General features: G+C 52.7%; 1 protein-coding gene across 9 annotated transcripts in view; it reads left to right on the top strand.

Annotated features, from left to right (window-relative positions):
• The window catches only part of Jakmip1 (janus kinase and microtubule interacting protein 1), a 119778-nt gene that overhangs the window by 81430 nt on the left and 20098 nt on the right, over positions 1-18250 (top strand). For all 9 annotated transcript variants that reach the window (XM_050141082.1, XM_050141083.1, XM_050141084.1 and 6 more), the window contains exons 9-13: positions 9935-10063; positions 11253-11381; positions 13702-13785; positions 16314-16376; positions 17174-17272. In XM_050141082.1, the coding sequence (XP_049997039.1) occupies positions 9935-10063; positions 11253-11381; positions 13702-13785; positions 16314-16376; positions 17174-17272 (504 nt within the window). The remainder of the gene's footprint in view (positions 1-9934; positions 10064-11252; positions 11382-13701; positions 13786-16313; positions 16377-17173; positions 17273-18250) is intronic.

Here is an 18250-nt window from a genome sequence, read left to right as displayed (position 1 = left end):
GACCCAGAGAAAAGGCTTGACTTGTGTGGCCCGGCTGTGTTGGCTGTTGAAAGAAAGGCTCTTACGGCTGTCTCAAGGCTCCATACATTACAGCATAGTAATGTGACCTAGATATGGTAATTTATTCATGGAAAACTTACTAATGGAATTCTGTGTTTGGACCTTGGGTTATATATGTTCAAAATTAAAATCATAAATACCCAGGCCTTCTGAAGGGTTTAAAGGACCCTTGGCCTTGCCTTATGCCACCCAACACCATGCTCTGGGAACTCAGCTTTGGTGATTTACACAGAACAGTGTTCTTTTTGTAAAATGTGTTTTCTCCCAGAGGCAGCCTTGGTGTCCTGGTGAGGTAGCACGGAAATGACTGGGGAGACTTAGAGACCCTCGAGGGAGGTTTCGAAGAAGGGCGTGGCTTGTGTGTCCCTCACCCTGCCCACCTGTCTGGGATGGGTTTGCTCCTTCCTGAACTGAGACTCACTGGCCTCATCTTCTGATAGAGATGGTTATAGAGAAATACTTTCATGTAAACAGAACTGTGTATGTGTGATAGCGAATGGCCAAGGACGCGCTCTCTGGTGGTGTCTGGGTGACAGTAGAGAGTGGTAGGGATGCTGCCGCTTCTGGCACAGAATACTGGTAGGCACAAGGTGAGCCAATGGTGCCAGGCATTTCCGCTGTTTCAAGGGCAGTGTAAATCCTCACCTCAGTGGGATGGAACACACTTAGAACCCCCACCCTGGAGAGGTAGAAGTGGGAAGATCTAGAGTTCAAAGCTAGCCTCAGCTAGCTGGCGAGTTTGAGGCCAGACTGGGCTATATTCAGTAAACAAGGAGGCGAGGGAGGTGTAAATCCTGACATACTATTTTCCCAGGACTATCTGAACAAAATACTACAAAATGGGTCTCTTGGAATGGGAGAAAGTTGCTGTCTTATAATTCAAGAGGCCAGAAGCCTGGCCTTGAGGTGCTGACAAGGCCATGCTCCTTCCCTCTGGCAGCTGGAGGTCTCCCTTCCCCATTTCCTTTCAGCTCTAGTGATGGGGGGGGGGTATTCCTTGCACTATGTAAATCCCTGCTGGTCACACTGACGTCTTCTTTAGGGAGACCAATCATGGTGGAATCAGAACCTCCCCTGGCCTCAATGTGCTCCCTTTCACTGACCAAGTAAATCCACACGCTGCACAGCACAGCCTGTACTTCAATGTATCTTTTCAGGGGACGCACTTTAGTCATGAATGCTTTGTATAAAATCCAAGACTTTTAATGTGGATGCAAACGTCAGAACTACTAGAGCATGTCAAATGTGTCTCTGAGCCCCATCTGGCCCACAGGTCATCTGTGGTGGCACTGAAGTCAGTGTCTGAGCTCACTGGGTGCTTGGAGTCATCAGTGGCCATGCCACCGTCTCATTTTCTCCCCAGAGCCACCCCGTCTCTTTCAGTTACCGGAGGCAGATGCAGAGCAGTGGGCTGATGAGGCTGGACCTCAGCTCACTTGAGCTTCAGGGCCCGGCTTTCTCCAACAGGCTGAGCAAGTCAGGGCCAGGTCTCTGTGTTTTGAGCTCAGAAGCCCAGGAGGCTGGGCAAGGTCCACACCTTTAATCCCAGCACAGTGGAGGCCGAGGGAGGTAGCTTGAGACCAGCGTGGTCTACACAGCACGTTTCAAGCCAGCTCAGCCAAAGATCCTTTCTAAAACAAAACAGACAGACCGACAGACAGACAGGAAAGAAGGATTGGGAAGTGGTCCAGCACAGCTAGTGTATATCCATAGCTGTGTTTACCACATCCTAGAAAAGCTGGGAAAGAAAAAAGTGATGGAGCCATGGCCCCTCCCCAGGGCCAGTGTCTGTCCTACACTCAGCTGGGACTTGACTGCATTCTCACTCAGCACCACTCTAGAAATGTCCATCAGCATCACGCATTGACCTCATAAACATGAATGTTTATGGCCTGTACACAGTCTGCTGAGTGTGTGGGCAGTAAACTTGTTCAGGGTGGCGTGGCTGAGAGCTCACTTGTGCTTTCCTGTGGTTAGGAATAATACTGCAGTACCTGTTTCTGCCTCACGGTGACCTCACTCTACCGCTTTCAGCCGGCTCCAGGGACTGCTTGCTGAACATTGCCTTTCGTAGAGCTCTTTGCCCACCATTTCCCCTTCTGGGGGACGTTTTGCTTCAGTAGAGGTCACTGAAGTAAAGTCCTTTTGCACAGAAAGTCTGGATGATTCTGGCTGCTGCCAACTCAGCGTTTGGAAGCTGGGACTAATGGGGAGAAAGCGCCCCCTGCTGCTGGAATGAAGATTGTGTCGGTTCTTATACCTGTCTGTAGTGCATGGGAGCCCTCTTCCACCCTGACACAGAAGTTAAAATAGTGGGCGGCTGGGTGGTTCGCTGAACAAGCTTGGCACTAAAAACTCCATAACTCGGGGTTCCCCGGAAATTCGTTGCTGAGGTCTGACTATTTCAAGCCTACATAGGCTGTGAAGCCTTGATCCCAGACTCTAATTCTGAAATTTAAAATGTTTTCAGTATCAACTCCGAACATTTAGATTCTGGATTCTGGATTAGGGATACTTAACTGATAAAGTCTATAAAAAAATTCTGCCAGTCAGAAAAGCTCAGACTTGTGTCCCCAAGCGTCTCAGATAGGAGCGCCGGCCAGACCTGTGCTGGAAAGCTGGGAATCAGAGAATCGGAATCTCCCGCTGGCCCCCAAATCGAGAGAGAAGTTCACAGCGCACCAGCAGTGAGTCACCTGTGTATAGCAGGCACAGTGGGTTGTGTCCGCTGTCCTGTTTTCCCTGTCCAGCACAGAGCAGGTGTCTCCAGAGTGGCTGACTGACTAAGGGCACTGCCTTTCCTGAGAAAATGCATTTGTAGGACATGGCCTACCTCAGAGAAGCAGGGGTGTGAGGATACATCAGTGAGAACACTGAGAGGTTGGGTTTGGGAAACCTGTGTGGATCTTTTTCTCTTCTCTTCTCTTCTCTTCTCTTCTCTTCTCTTCTCTTCTCTTCTCTTCTCTTCTCTTCTCTTCTCTTCTCTCTCTTCCCTCCCCTCCCCCCTTCTCCCCTCCCCTCCTTCCCCTCTCGTGCACGAGCTTTTTTAAAGATAGGGTCATTTATCGCCCAGGTTGACCTTGCCCTCTTGATATAGCTGAGGACCCTCCTGCCCCTACCTCCTGCATGCTGGTTACAGGTTTGCTCCACCAAACCCAGTTTTATGCAGTGTTGGGGACTGAACCCAGGCCACTGTGCATGCTAGGACACTTTAGCAACCCGTCTGCAATCTCAGGCCATGGTAGGTGTTTTCTCGCTCACTGTTTCCTGGGCCTCCAGCATCTCTTTGTCTCTAAATTCAGCGGAGGCTGCTTGCATGCTAGGCTTCCACTGTTCATCTCAGACAATGCAGGTCAGGTGGTGAGGTGATGGGGTCACTGGGCCTGAGTGTGATTTTTCCTCTGCCACCTCCCAGGATGCCTTCTGGCCTGGTGCATCCCTGTCGCCTCCCACATGCTGAAGCACTGGCGGTTTCTTTGTCCCTGCAAGCGGCTCCCTTTCACTCTTTACCTTGTGTATCCAGGCTCCTTTGCCAGGTTCTCCAGCCTCACAGACCATGTGAATGAATTCACGAACGTTATTTAATTTTCCAGAAGCCTCACAGCTCCGTCCTTGCTCTTGACCCCTGATACCCATACCCTAGGGAATCCCCATGAACTCTTGAGTTGACCCTGGTTACCATGACTCTGAGTAACTCTGGTTACCATGGAGACCAGGTATCTGCCAGAAACAACGTAAGGAGGAAGGCGTTGTGTGGGCTCACGGCCTCTGAAAACACTGTCAGTCATGCTGATTCTGTCTGTTCTGGGTCCCTGGTGAGCCAGAGCATCACAGTTGAAGGAGCATGTGGTACAAGCTGCTCACACACTGGGCAGGAAGCAGAGAGAAGTCGTACAGGAAGGTGCCAGGGCAGCTATAGTTCCCAGAGACACCCCTTAGTGACCCACTTCCTCCAGCCAGTCCCCACCTCCAAGTTACTACCTCCTCCTGACCTCACAGCCTGGGGCCGCTGGTGGCTGTAGTCTGCTATTCTCTGTAGCTGTACTTGGCTCATCTCCTGGGTGTTCCTCAGTCTGTTCAGGTGGACAGTAAGATTGTCCTTCACACCCTAGGAAGGAGAACCCCTGTACAGCACAGTACACCCTGATGTGCAGGTGATGGACACAGGGCAGAGTCCCCGTGGCGGCCTCCACAGTCCTAAGGGCAGTGTTTGCATCATCCTGGTCCATCAGAATCCCCTTTCCCCATGGGATTCCTGCTGGAGCAACACTGTACCAATTCTCTGTGCCTTCTGCTAATTTGGTGCAGGCTAAAGTTAGTCCCTGGCGGGAGATGCAGGGCAGGGTTGGGAGGACCCGTGGTGGTTCACTGTCCTGAAGCCTAGGTGCCTTTCTCTGCAGTGGTCCAGCAGCAGGGAGGCCTCCTGGGGTGGTGAGCAGGGCTGCAGGGCGTCATTCGCTGCTGCTCCATAGGCATGCGACTTGAACCCTAGCAGAGCTCTGAGAATATGGGTGAAAGTGGAATTGGGGATCATGGATGTTGCTGAGAATGGAGCATTGAGGAACAGCCCCAGCGCAGGATCTAAGGCCTGAGACAAAGGAGTTAAACTACTAGAACCCGCTTCCTGGTTCTCAAAATGAATTCACATTCAGGAAATCATGATGGAGCTCCTGGTTCTGTGCCTGATCATAGTAGATGATTAAGAAATGATGGGGAGAGCCTGCTCCCCTTTCTGCCTTGGAACCGTAGCCTTGCTGCATGTTCTTGTTAGCCTCTGTTGCTGTAATAAATACCGGGACTGGGAAGAGGGGGGTTATTTCAGTTTATAGATTACAGTTCATTATCGGGGCAGTCAGGGCAGGAATCTGAGCAGAGACTGAAGCAGGGACCATGGAGGACTGCTGATTACTGGCTCGCTCTCTGGCTCAGCTGGCTTTCTTCTGCAGCTCAGGACCTGTTTGAGAACGGCAGAGTCCACAGCACCAGTCAACAAGACAGGCCCTCAGAGACATGGCTACAGGCCAATCCTATCAGGGCAGCGCTATAATCGGGGATCCCTCAGATGACTTTAGGCTGTGTCAAAGTTGAGAGCTGAAACTGCCTGGCTTATTGTGGTTGGCCTGCTAAATTCAGATGCTCAGGCCCTTCTAATTCACAGTCCAGCCTTTGGGCCAGGGTCAGTCTCCTGTGGTGTTATCCACCCTGAAAGACTGTGAAGTCTGCTTGGCCATGCCCAGTCTGAGTCCCCTCCTCTCTAGGGACCCCTCCTTACTGTTGACAGTAATGAGTCCTCTCACAGCACCCCTAGTCATCCAAGCCTAAGCCAGGGCCTAGAGGCTAAATCTGCTGCTTGTGGAAGGCAGGGCCAGAGGGTTGGCGGGCATCTCAGGAGCAGGCGCTGCTATGGTGTGACTTCCTGCCTAGGGCATCCCACTGTTTTTCGGTGTGGTTTTTGCTGCTTCTCAGCAACTAAAGGCCCTTTTATCTCCATGGTTGTTTGCAGCTGAACCCATCCCTAGGTAGTCCTTCCCAGCTGTTGCCCCAGGAGCTTGTGTGGCTGTCTGGTGACTCACAGCTGCCAGCGTGGCACCCCACCAGCCCAGAGGTTCTGAGCAGTGAATATACGAAGCTGTCATACATTTTATGCCCAGCGTGTCTGCAGGGCTGGTCCTTGGTCCTCGTGTTGGAGAGATGAGGGGCCACTTCTCCTGTCCTAGTAGTACTTCTGTAAGGGCTGCATGCCTTTATCCAACCCTGGACCTCTGTCTAGGCCAGGGACAGATGACTCCCCTGTAACTTCCCCTTGACTCTGTGTAGTGGTTTGTGGCAGGCCGTGTAAGTGCTAAGGCAAATAAGCCCTGAGTGACACACTTCAGAGACAACAGTGGGCTGAGTGTGCCCAGGACGCCCATGGGTGGTGGCGATTAGCTGGAAGATGTCCCAGGCAGGTGAGGGAGGAGGCACCCAGTTCTCTGTGACTTTGGCACAGAGCAGCAGGCTCTCATCATGGTACCGTCGCTACTGCTGTGCCCGGGGACTTGACAGTTATCCAGGGACCCGAAACTGTTGACAACAGTTATGGGCATAATGGAGGCTGCTGGGTCCTAGGAGGGAAGTTCCCAGAGGACATGCTGGTTTAGAAGCTGTTTAGATGCAGGTATGATGAATACCTGGGGCTGGCCTGGAAACTGGCTCTTCCCCGTTGATAGCTCTGTCACCAGCACCTGGGAGCCGATCCAAGGTAGCATCGCTGTTACCAAGGGGACACCCTTGGGGCGTCCCTGTCCTCCAGCTTCTGCCGCTGACAGTATTCAGGAAGCTGTGAGGAGTACTTTTTCCTGGGGTTAGAGAGAAGCTGGGGATGGCCTGTCCAGCCAGCACAGGCTAGCAGTGCCTGCACCATCCCCGGCATGGAGTATATCCTGTTTGTGCTTTATTTCTCCTTCTTCCTCTGCCTCTGTGCCCTCGTGTGCCTCTACTTCTCTGGCTGCCAGGAGATGACCTATAGGCATGAAGGTATGCAGCTCGCTGCGGTGGGGAGGGTCTTGGCAGCTCCTGGCTGCCATTGGAAGATCCTGTATCTCTCAGGTGATTCTGACTGGACACTGGGAAGGTAAAGAAAGGAGTTGATGAGATGTTGTGTCTAGTGGAGGAGAGAGAGAGAAAGAGAGAGGATTTCCTTCTATTTGCCAAGTGTGAGCTTGTGTGTGTGTGTGGAGAAGAAACATTCGATCTGCAGGCATTTTGGTGAAAATTACATTACACACACACACACACACACACACACACACATCTCACAGTAGCTCAGTGAGCATGGCCTCCAACTTAACATTGTATCTGAGAATGACCTTTAATTCTGACCCTCCAGTCTTTACCTCCATTACATGCTGTGTGTCCAGTGACTCATAGCTGCCAGCACCCCACAGCCATGCACCCCCCACCATGCTGGATAATCACTCTACCAACCAAAAGACACCCTCAGCCCCCAAACTACATTCTAAACTTTGGATTGGTTTATAGAAATGCAGTCGGCTAGACTGACCTGCATTGTGAGAAGGGTGAGCTATAGGGGCAAGCCCCTCACAGCCAGTGCACTTGGCATCTGTGAATTCTGGGAACTCTCCTGTTCAAGAGTTGCAGGGGGTACATATCCAGGGAGCTTAGAATCAAGGAGCACAGGCCACCACTCAGCAGCTTGCAGGAAGCAACATTTCCTGGTGGCTCTCCCCCAGCCTCTGGAAGCAGGTGTGGGCCGCCTCCTGTGTGTCGAGGAAACAGCTAGAAACAAGTTTTGCGATTTTCAAGGAGATAGCCACTATTTTCACTTTAAACACCAAGCTGGTTTTTCTGTTTTGTCTTGGGTGGGTTAAGCTGTACCAGGTGGGGTGGCTGTACCGGCTTCTCTGTCATCTCATCGCTTAGACAAAGGAGCTCTTCCAGGCATGGGACAGCCTGTGGGCACACCTTTGTAATCTCACATTGTGGGAGGTGGAGGCAGGAGGATGGAGTTCAAGGCCAGCCTGCACGACGTGAGACGTTATTTAAAAAGGAAAATAAGGCTACAAGGAGTTTGTAAAGGAGACAAACTGACCCACCCACGTGTCTGACCCACCCACGTGTCCTGACCCACCCACGTGTCCTGACCCACCCATGTGTCCCGACCCACCCACGTGTCCTGACCCACCCACGTGTCTGACCCACCCACGTGTCCTGACCCACCCACGTGTCCCGACCCACCCACGTGTTGTGTCCTGACCCACTTTATGTGTCCTGACCCACCCACCCACGTGTCCTGACCCACCCACGTGTCCTGACCCACCCACGTGTCCTGAGAGCCTGACAGGCGCCGGGACTCAGCTGGCTCGGGGCTGCTGGGGAAATGCACGGCTGTACATAGTTATGGATTCATTTCCACTGGCAGGATTTCACTGAGACTCTTGGTTTGGGCCGGCTTCCACCATGTAAGTAGCTCCCAGCTTCCCTTGGTGCAGCAGGGCTCTCTGTGGGACTGGTTTGCTGTGAGGCTCCATCTGGGCCAGACCCTGGGCTGCTGAGTTGGGGACATCAGCAGTCAAAACCTTGTGATTAGGCTCTGTCGTTGATACTTAATTAGCGGTCTCCCTGGCCTTCCGAAGCAGGTTAGCCTAGGTAATGGAGTAGGATTGTTAGCCCCAGACACATCCAGAATGCTAACAAACCCCGTGCCCTGATCTTGGGAGGTATGTGTTTTAGAATCTTCCTGGGGCCCACTTGGTAGGGGGAGGAGCAGAGACCTCACTCCATCAGGCACCAGTTAGCACAGCCAGCTCACAGCTCTGTCCCCAGCGCCCAGGCAATTAGCAGTGTTTATGAAAAATAGGGTTGGCCTGGCAGCAGCTCACGACAGCAGGGGTGGGTGTGGAGCTTGGGGCAGAGGTGAGCTACAGTGTAGACCCCATTGCTTCCTGGAGTTTCTAATACCTGCGGCCCGGGACTTCCTTTCTGAGGGCTGGGGAGAATTCTGAAGGCCACTTGGACTAGATGAAACCAAGCCTGGTTTCATTGTCCTTCCTTCCAGTTCACCTGGGCATGAAGGCGGCGGGGGGGGGGGTGGGGATACCCAGTAGATTCTGGCCGTGTCAACCTTCAAAGAGGTCACACACAAACCCCAAATCACTGGACGAACGTTCTGGTGGAGAGAGATAGTTGGTGCCTTGTAAAACCCTCTGTAGAAACCTCAACTGTGTAAGGTGGCCAAGAAGTCCCTCTCTGCCCCTTCTCTGCAACGTGAAAGGGACTTCCTCATGGTGCTGTCACTAGTGACCCAAACCTCCATGTTCTCTATCTGCACACGTGTGACTGCAAACGCACATCGGCGTCAAACTGCAGAGCAGGAGATGCCCTTGGGGTGTGAGGTACACCGTTCCTCCTCTGTGGGTGGGGAGAGGTGTGGAACTCGAGGAGTTTCTGGGAGCCCAGAGCTGACCACTGCAGTGAGGCTGCTGTTCTCTCCCGGGCATAGGAAGCCCTCTGTGAAGGCGAGGAAGTCTGTCAAAGAGGGTTGTTTAGGAAGAGAATAAAGAGCAGTGTACCTAGAGCCAGGAGCAGGTTTGCGCACGGAGACGGATGGTTGATGGTGGTAGTCTTCTGCAGCTAGAAATCCCCTGACTGCTACCCCGCCTGGTTTTAACCATGCATCTCTAGGCTCAACCTTGTCTGGCTCGCAGAATCTGTTCAGCCAGCAATTACTGAATGAATGAATGAGTGAGTGAATGAATGAATGAATGAGTAAGTGAACAAATGAGTAAAGCCCCACATCCTGTACAGTTTGGAGTGAGAGAGGTGTGGCCAGAGCCTCGAGTCATTGGCACATAGGACATTGAAACTGTGGAGTCTGAGGTTATGAGTTCGGGGCTCTTCCACTATTCTTTCTGATAGTGTCAATGTTCTGAGTGTGCTGTCCTCAAAAGGTAAGAAAAGTTGCTCTTAGGCGGGTCTGGGAAGGACGTGGGCCATGCAGCTAGTTCTCCAGCTCAGCCCTGGGGTCTTTGTTCAGCTCTCCTGATCACGTGCTCCTTTCCTGGCATCCCATGTCGCAGCTCCCTTTGGAGCCAGACATCCCACTCAGCTCTTAGACTGCTCCTGGTGCTGGCGCCAAAGAGTGGGTGAGGTCCCCCTTTGTGCTGGAAGGGTGGCAGCTCATCTCTTGCCGGGGGGGACCTGTGGCACCTCCTACCACCCTGTCATTGCTACACTAGCCACATCTTCAGCTGCCCTAGCGGCTCGCTCTGTCCTCTGCAGCTGTAGATGGGCTCTGAGCCCCTCTGCCCTGGGCTCGCACAGATAGACAGCTGTTCTCTCCTGCTCCTGACGTCATGCTCGGGATCTCTTACAGAAGCATGTTGTGGAGACATTTTTTGGATTTGACGAGGAGTCCGTGGACTCAGAAACGCTGTCCGAGACATCCTACAACACTGACAGGACGGACCGAACCCCGGCCACACCTGAGGAGGACTTAGATGAGGTAAGCAAAGGGCAGTATGCTGGGGACCTCCCACCTTCGTGTTGGCCAGGGCTGCTTCCTCTCTGGGACCAGTCCTGCTGTGCCTTATCAGAGCCCCAGAGCAGGGAAAGCTGGTCTTTGTTGCTTTGCAGGGAACCAATAAGCACCTTCCCCAGAGCCCATCTCTCTTGAGACTTCAGACTGCTAAAGACACACCCAGATACCCAGATACTGACCCTGTGCTCAGCATTGCAGATACACGTGGCTTATTTCTTACTGCTGCCCCCACATAGGTGACAGAAGTGGTCACACTGGGTGACTTTCATAAATTCTAGGTGTTATTTAGTAGACTTTCCCCTGGTGCTGCAGCCCACGGCAGGCTCCTCTGCCTGTCCTCCCTGTACCTCTCAGTGGCTGTCTCCTGAGCCCTAGTGAGAAAGGTATGCACTGGCTTCAGGATGATACCATCTGGTTGTGGCAAGTGCTGACGGAGCTTTCTGGTGTCACATGTGCCCTGCTGGGAAGGCTCCCTGCACTTCCAGGATGAGTCTAGGCATTACATCCTGTGTCTCCTTGTCCTAGCTCCTTGGGCAGCAGGCTTTCAAACCCCTTTGGCCGTTCCCTTGGAGTTCCCTCTTGAATGATATCAGGACCCTCAGGAAGATGCACCTCATCCAGTCATCCCACTGGCCTCAAAGTCAGTGGCTTATGGCTGGAGGGGCTTACCCATGTTGGAAACACCATGAGTGCCAGGTCCTGTCTGAGTGTCTGGCCAAGGTTTGCTCCAACATTGTCTGGTTTTTACAAGCAGTCATGCTATCTGCAATAGTGACTTGCTACATCAGTCACCCTGCCCCATCCTCTCACGACCGCATGCAGGGTACCGCATGCAGGTGTCTGTCTCCAGAACAGAGAGTCTCAGAAAAGACTTGTGGCCAGAGGAGCTCCCTTCTCAGGGTGAACCTTTACTGTAGAGTCAGCCTGGCTCCCAGTAGGCTTGCAAGTGCTCGGGGCCAAGGGCTGAAGGTGGAGAAGACCTTTTCTCCCAGTAGCCTTCACTCCAGGTCCTGATTCCTTCCTGGCATGAGCAGCTCACTGGGCATCTGTAGACACCGGGGAGAGATGTGGGTACTTGCTTCTATCTTGACTCTGTCTCTTGAAGTCACCTAAGTCATGAGTTGACTGGTTTTGTTGTTGTTGTTTGGTTAAGACCACAACCAGAGAAGAGGCTGACCTGAGGTTCTGCCAGCTGACCAGGGAATACCAGGCCCTGCAGAGGGCTTATGCCCTGCTTCAGGAGCAAGTGGGGGGGACGCTGGATGCTGAGAGGGAGGCCCGGGTAAGTGTGTTTCTTTGTTGATGGAAGGGCATGGAGACTGGGAACAGGAGGGAGCCTGGGGTCCCGTAGCCCTCACTCTTCAGCTGCCGTCTGTTTGCCAGAGAGGACACTTACAGCATTGAAGGGTGGGGGGCAGACAGAGGACTAAACAGTGAGGACTTGCTGCTAAGTCTGCTGCTCTCAACTCGAGCTGCTGAGAGAACTGATTCTTTCAAGTTCTCCTCTGACCTCCACATATGCAGACGTGCACAATAAATTAAAATAGGATGGGGTTTTAGGGAGTGATGAAATTATAGACTCAGCCAGTCTTTCAGGCTTCAGTCCTTTCTCCCTGCAGATCCAAGGTCCCTCCTCTCCTCCTGTCTCCCCAAGGAACACTTTCAGGGGTTCTCGGGGTACCTCAGGCTCGGGCACTGCAGGTGACCTCAGTTCATGCCATGCATCCATGGTGCTGAGCTGAATTTTTCTGGAAACTTCCTCCCACTGACCCTTCTCCCACCTTGGCGAAACACAAGATGTCCTCTGGGAGTACTGGAGACACCAGAGAGCACCAACTGGGGGCCAGTGCTGTCCCTTGCTCCCCATGAGACAGGATGGATCAGTCCCATTTCCTGAAGAATAAAGCTGAGCCTCAGGAAGACAGCGAGATGACCGAAGATGCCCAGATGGTTCCCAACAGAACTGAGAGCTGGGACCATGCCACTGTGGCTCAGAGTGCTCTGGAAACAGCCTTGGGAGCCCCACATAGGGAGGGCTTGGGTAGCTGAGTGCATATATATAGTGATGATGCAAGCAGGCCTGCTTTTCATCCCGCCCAGCTCCCACACAGCTAGCTTCACACCTGAAATAACAACACACAAATTGTATTCATTTAAACACTGCCTGGCCCATTAGTTTCAGCCTCTTATTGACTAATTCTCACATTTTGCTTTAACCCATATTTAGTACTCTGTATAACACCAGCCAGGAAAGATCCTAGCCTGTGTCCATCTCGGGTTGAAGAATCATGGCTTCTGCCTGACTCTGCTTTCTTTCTCCCAGAATTCTGTTCTGTCTACTCCACCCACCTAAGGGCTGGCCTATCAAAAGGCCAAGGAAGTTTCTTTATTAACCAATGAAAGTAACACATAGACAGATGACCCTCCTACATCACATATATAATAGTATGGCTTGCAGGTTTCAGGAAGATGGCAGGTGTAGGCAGGAGGCACCATCTCCAGAGACTTGGCACTTAGAATTTGAGGTGGTTGCAGATTCAGGTGGGGGAGGGGAGCATGCAGGAATCAAGATTCCTGAGGGGATGTGGCCACTTCTGCTACAATGAAAGATCCATCTTTTTGGGTCACAGCAGGTGAACTTATAGGCTTTATGTGGGCTTAATTTCTTTGTCTTTTAACATCATCCATTTGCCCAGTTAGTTGAGATTTCATAATACAGGTTGGGCATGTTGACATACACCTGTAGCCTCAGCACTTGGAGGCTAAAACAGGAGTATTGCCATTACCTGGAGGCCAGCTGGGACTATATAGAGAGTTCTCGGCTAGCCTGGGCTATAGAGCGAGACCTTGTTTCAAATTTTAAAAAGAATAGGAAAAGAAGTAGATTCCTGATTTTCCAGGTGACTTTGACCTTCTGATACACCTCCGAGGGCCAGGACCGTAAGGCTCTGATAGCATACCTAGCTGGGATTCTGCAAAGCAGGTCACAGCTGGATGCCTGCTGAATGAGAAAACAGTGACCTTGTCAGAGCTAGCCTTGGGACCCTGAGGCATCCAGTCCTGTCTGGCCCGTTCTGGAAGAGCACCACTCCTCCAAACTGTCCTTGATTGTCTGATACTGGGGGAGTTAGAGCCACTGCCTCCCATGACCCCTTAGCTGTCACTTTGTTGACACAGCTGTAGATGGACTTCAGAGCCCTCAAGTAGGCAGGTGTGAGCATGTGTGCACCAGGACCCTCCCACCCCTAAACTCTCCAGTAGGCAGGTGTGAGCATGTGTGCACCAGGACCCGCCCCCCCAACTCTCCAGTAGGCAGGTGTGAGCATGTGTGCACCAGGACCCTCCCATCCCTAAACTCTCCAGTAGGCAGGTGTGAGCATGTGTGCACCAGGACCCTCCCATCCCTAAACTCTCCAGTAGGCAGGTGTGAGCATGTGTGCCCCAGGACCCTCCCACCCTAATCTCTCCAGTAGGCAGGTGTGAACATGTGTGCACCAGGACCCTCCTACCCTAAACTCTCGTATTCCAGGCATTGTCTGGCCGGCAGCCTGTGTGTCACCTCTGCAAGTGACTTGCTCACTTCCCGGTCTTTTTCCTTCCAGACTCGGGAGCAGCTTCAGGCTGACCTGCTGAGGTGCCAGGCCAAAATCGAGGACTTGGAGAAGCTGCTGGTTGAGAAGGGACAGGTAAGCAGGAACGTGGGCTCTGTGCCCCTCCTGATTCTGTCCCCGTGGTATCCCTGGGGTCCGATGATATCTTTGGCGTGCCGAGGGCAGGAGAGAATGTGCTGCCACAGGCATAGCGTGCCCCTCTGTCTTGCCTGGTTTTTCTTTGTTTGCCAAATGCATGAAAACAGAAGGTGGCTCTTAGAACTGAGACATGGCCAAGAGCTCTTTTGATTGGAACCCGAGGAAAAGCTGCTGTTTCTGACAAGATTTTAATTGCCCATTTATAATTGAAGTGCTGAGGACCACTTGGCAGGGCCCATAGCAACAGGCTTTGACTGTGACTGTGCCATGGGAGAGTCCGGATTGGTCACCTTCATGGACACCCTCTCTGATTAGATTAGGCTAGGCCTCGTAGATGGTAGGACAGGGAGGCAGCCAATAGGCCTTTCTTGTTGCTGCCTGTTGTAGGCAGAGGCTCATCTACTTTCCAGGTTCCCTAGGGACCCAGAGTTAGAGGCACCATCTTGGAACAGCTCTGCTTAGAACTTATTTCATGTCAGCAGGTTGGGTGACTGCCACTGCCTCAGCATAGTTCACTGGCCCAAACCAGTCACATGGCCCCCCTGGCCTGTGAAATGCTGAGGCAAGTGCGCAGGCACGGGCGTCTGTAGGGTCTTTGCTCCTGCCTTCAGTCAGGGGCTAAGGGGTATGGAGAGGTCTAAGGCGAGAGTCCAGAGTTGAGGGGGACTCATTGAGAGTGGGGGAGACTAGTGAGAAGGGAAGGGATTGGAAGAAGTTCTGAGGTCGGGGACAGTGTTGGCTGTAGACCCAGTAGCTTAGTGCCAGCTCTGGCCGACCTAACCCCAGTGGGGATGTGATGGGGAGGGCTGAGGACAGCAAGCGAGGTAGAAATAGGGGCAGAATGCCAGTGAGCTGAGTCCATGTATGCTCCCCAGGAGCTACCGCAAAGCCCTCAGGAAAGGACCAGGTGAGAAGGGTGGGGGCACTTGACCCCCAGCTGTGGCTGCTGCTCCCTGGAGGCAGGAGGGCCACAGAGCACACAGCCTTGAGTCAAGCACTGGCTCCGCCCCTTACCTCTGTGACTGAGACACATTGCATAGCCTCTGAGCCTCAGTTCCCTCGCCCACAGAGTGAGAAGGTGGCAGACTCAGGTCAGGAGTGGGCTAGTGGAGAGCCAGGATGATGATGAGGCTTTTCCAAGCTCCCATTCTAACTTCCCACGGCCTCAGTTTCCCTCTTCTAGTTCATGTATTTGTAACTTGCCTGATCATAGGCTGTGACTGATGTTGCCTCGTTCGTTCGTATGTGTGTGTATGCGTGTGTGTGTGTGCGTGCGTGTGTGTGTGTGTGTGTGTGTGTGTGTAAAAGGAAAGGACCAGTGCTTACCAGAGCCCTTGCCCCTGGGACCAGGCTCTGCTAGCTTATCAGTTAGCTGTTGGTGTGTAACACACTGCCCCAAAACTTACTTGATTAAAATAGCAGGTTTGATTTGCTCTAAGATCTGTGAATTAGTGCTCTGGACTGGGTTCTGCAAATGATTGTTCTGTTGGTCTCTCCTGGCCTTCAGGGGCCCGGTGGGTCAAGTAGGAATGGGAGGCCTTACATGACCTCACTTGCTGTTTGTGGTCTGCTCACCCCTCCTTGAGGAGATAGTCTGGCTACTTTATCTGGTAGTCTGGAGGGAAGGTTGGAGTAACAACTCCATCCTTTTGGAAGATGAGAGAAACTATCAAGCTGTACCCACCAGTATGGGACAAAGGTTGCAGCCTTCTGTATGAACAGTGTGCCCAGAGAGGAATGTGGATGGATATGAACATACATGCAAATCTATACAGCACACACGAACATACGTGCAGATCTGCACAGCAGGAGCACAGGGTGTTAGGTAGAAGGCCCCCAGGAGGTGACTCAAGTGTCTTTTGGATGTTCCACATCTGCTGGTCAGACCCTAGGCCAGCACTGGCCTGTGAGTATTGTGGAATTCCAGCATTGAGTGAGGCTGGCCTGGCCCCCGTGGGGTGGGGTTAGGGCATCAGAGTGAAGGGGGCAGACCTTGGCCCAGTCTTAGCTCAGTGGCTGAGCAGGGTTAGAGGGAGGAGCTGGAGAAGGCCCCCTTTCCTCTTGTCCTCTTCCTCCTCCAGCCTGATGCTGAGGGAGAGGGAGAGCCGGTGCCTGGGGCTCTGGCCTAGCACTGAGGATGCCATGTTGTCGGGATAGAGGCTGTGCTGTGTTTTCACACTGCGTGTGCGTGGAGCTCAGGGAAACTCCAGTGGGTAGTGCAAAGTCCTGCAGGTGCTGACTCGGCCACCATGGAGCAGTGTCCTGTAATGGCCCACAGGACCTGGCGCCTATGGGGGCAGAGAAGGACTCCTCACAGACATGCTGTTGCTTTTGCCTGGGTGTAAAGGTTTAGAAGGCAATGAAGTCACACAGCCTCTGTCCATGTCTGTGGTCTTTTCTATCCTGGGCGTTGGTGGCTCAGCCAAGGCTGGAACCAGTGAATAAATACCCTGTGTTTCCTGCAGGACTCTGCCTGGGTAGAGGAGAAGCAGGTACTCATGAGGACAAACCAGGACCTGCTGGAGAAGGTATGTCTAGGCGAGAGCCTCAGGCCCGGTGCTGAACTGAACTGCAGAGGTCACCCACCTGCCCTGAGCGCTTAGTATACCACCAACGCCAGAGACCCATAGCTGGGTGGTTCTCACAGGAAAGGTGTTGTCCCCACTGCTGGCAGGACCAGACGCAGGGTCTGTCCTCCGGGACAGGTCTCAGAACCTTTAGGGTGCCTCCAGGAACAGGAAAGGCTGCCTGTCACCCCAGCATTGGACTTTTTGCTATTGATTTGGGATCCAGAGCTGTCCTGTTCCTCATGGGGGCACTGGAAGCTCTTCCCAGGCTGGCCTGTGCTCTCAGTATGATCAAATGTGATCCTAAGAACTTTATGGGGGAGAAGGAGACCTAAAACCCCCACGGGTCCTGCCATAGCACTGGCCACAGCTGACCCTGAGGCCTAGCTTGCAAGGGCCTGGAGGGCTCTGGGAGCTGAAGCTTCCACATTGCACTCTGGCTTCCCTCACACTGGTCTCAGGGAGGGACTTGATAGCCCCAAGTCTCGGTTCCCCATCACTCATTGGTTCAGCAGAAATACAAGGAGCTTCTAGTGTCCCGGTCCAGGCTGGGTGCTAAGGCGGTGAAGCCAGCCCAACATCTCTCCCTCATCCCAGGCTCACCAGCAAATGGACTTGTGGCCAGCCTTGCCTTTTCCCTGGGTGGGCAGTTCCCCATTTCTCTAAGGTCACCCACCAAAGTTGGCTCCTAGTCAAGGGATCCCTGGGGCATGGGGGCAACCATGGAGGCCGTTAATGTAAAGGTGTCTTTGCCCCAGATTTACAGGCTGGAGATGGAGGAGAACCAGCTAAAGAGCGAAATACAAGACGCCAAGGACCAGAACGAGCTGTTAGAATTCCGAGTGCTAGAGCTCGAAGTAAGAGACTCTCTCTGTTGTAAGCTCCCAAACGGAGCAGACATTCTCTTTGAACCCAAACTGAAATTCGTGTAAAGCTCCCTGCCATTTCCAAGCATGCGTGAAGGGACCTGTTACCGTTTCTCTCCTTCCTTCCTCCGTTCTTTTCTTCTTCTTCTTCTTTTTAAAAATTTGTATGTTCGGGATAACTTCACTGCCTTAATGTGTCCTGGGAGGATGCTCGCGACGTCTGTGGACTTGTACCAGAGCAATCTATTTATTGCCTACCGCTTGTTTTGCACTTAATAAAATAAGTTGTTTTTGCAATATTTTGCCTTTTTTATTTGTGTTTCATTTCCATAACTACTTTCCTGCATGCACAGTCCCTGGGTGTGCCTTCCGCAGCCCCAGACGGCAGCACTGTTGCAATGGAGAACACACCTTTGATCTTGCATGCAGCAGGCCTCTCCTGAGATAGCAGGGTCAGACCCAGCCGGCTCTTGACCCCTGCTGTGTTTAATAGCAGTGCGGGCCTATTTTCTGCCTGCCAAAGCGAATGCAAGGTAAGTGGAGGCAGGCAGGAGGATGTATTTACACTGGTGTTAACCCACTCCTTCGCTCAAACCCTCTGGCCAGTAAATACGGACCTGGGCTCTGCAGCCACTTGAACTAAAATTATTTGTGATTCGAATTGCAACTACAAACTCCCAGACACTGCGCTTATAGAACCCTTGTCCCTCTGGGAGCCCCACAGGGCAGTGAGTAGGACTCTGGAGGGGCACCGGGGAATCTGTTGCTCCCCGCCCCATCCTGCATCCTGTGTGTTACAGCATTGCTTGGCTCTCACAGCCCTTCATCCTCCCCTTCTGTTTCTGTTCAAAAGCCATCGGCATCTTACACATCTTTCCATCCGTGACGCGTCTCCACCAGGCTCTTGTGACTGTGCACTGCTTCTCCAGCTGATACCTTTGCATGAGTGACTCCATCCACGTGGGCGCC

The sequence above is a fragment of the Alexandromys fortis genome, unplaced genomic scaffold (assembly GCF_014885135.2).
Source record: "Alexandromys fortis isolate MF-2015 unplaced genomic scaffold, M_Fortis_MF-2015_v1.1 scaffold_7, whole genome shotgun sequence".
Taxonomy (NCBI): domain Eukaryota; kingdom Metazoa; phylum Chordata; class Mammalia; order Rodentia; family Cricetidae; genus Alexandromys; species Alexandromys fortis.
Note: the sequence above shows the minus strand (reverse complement) of the source record. Positions and strands in the feature narration are given on the sequence as shown.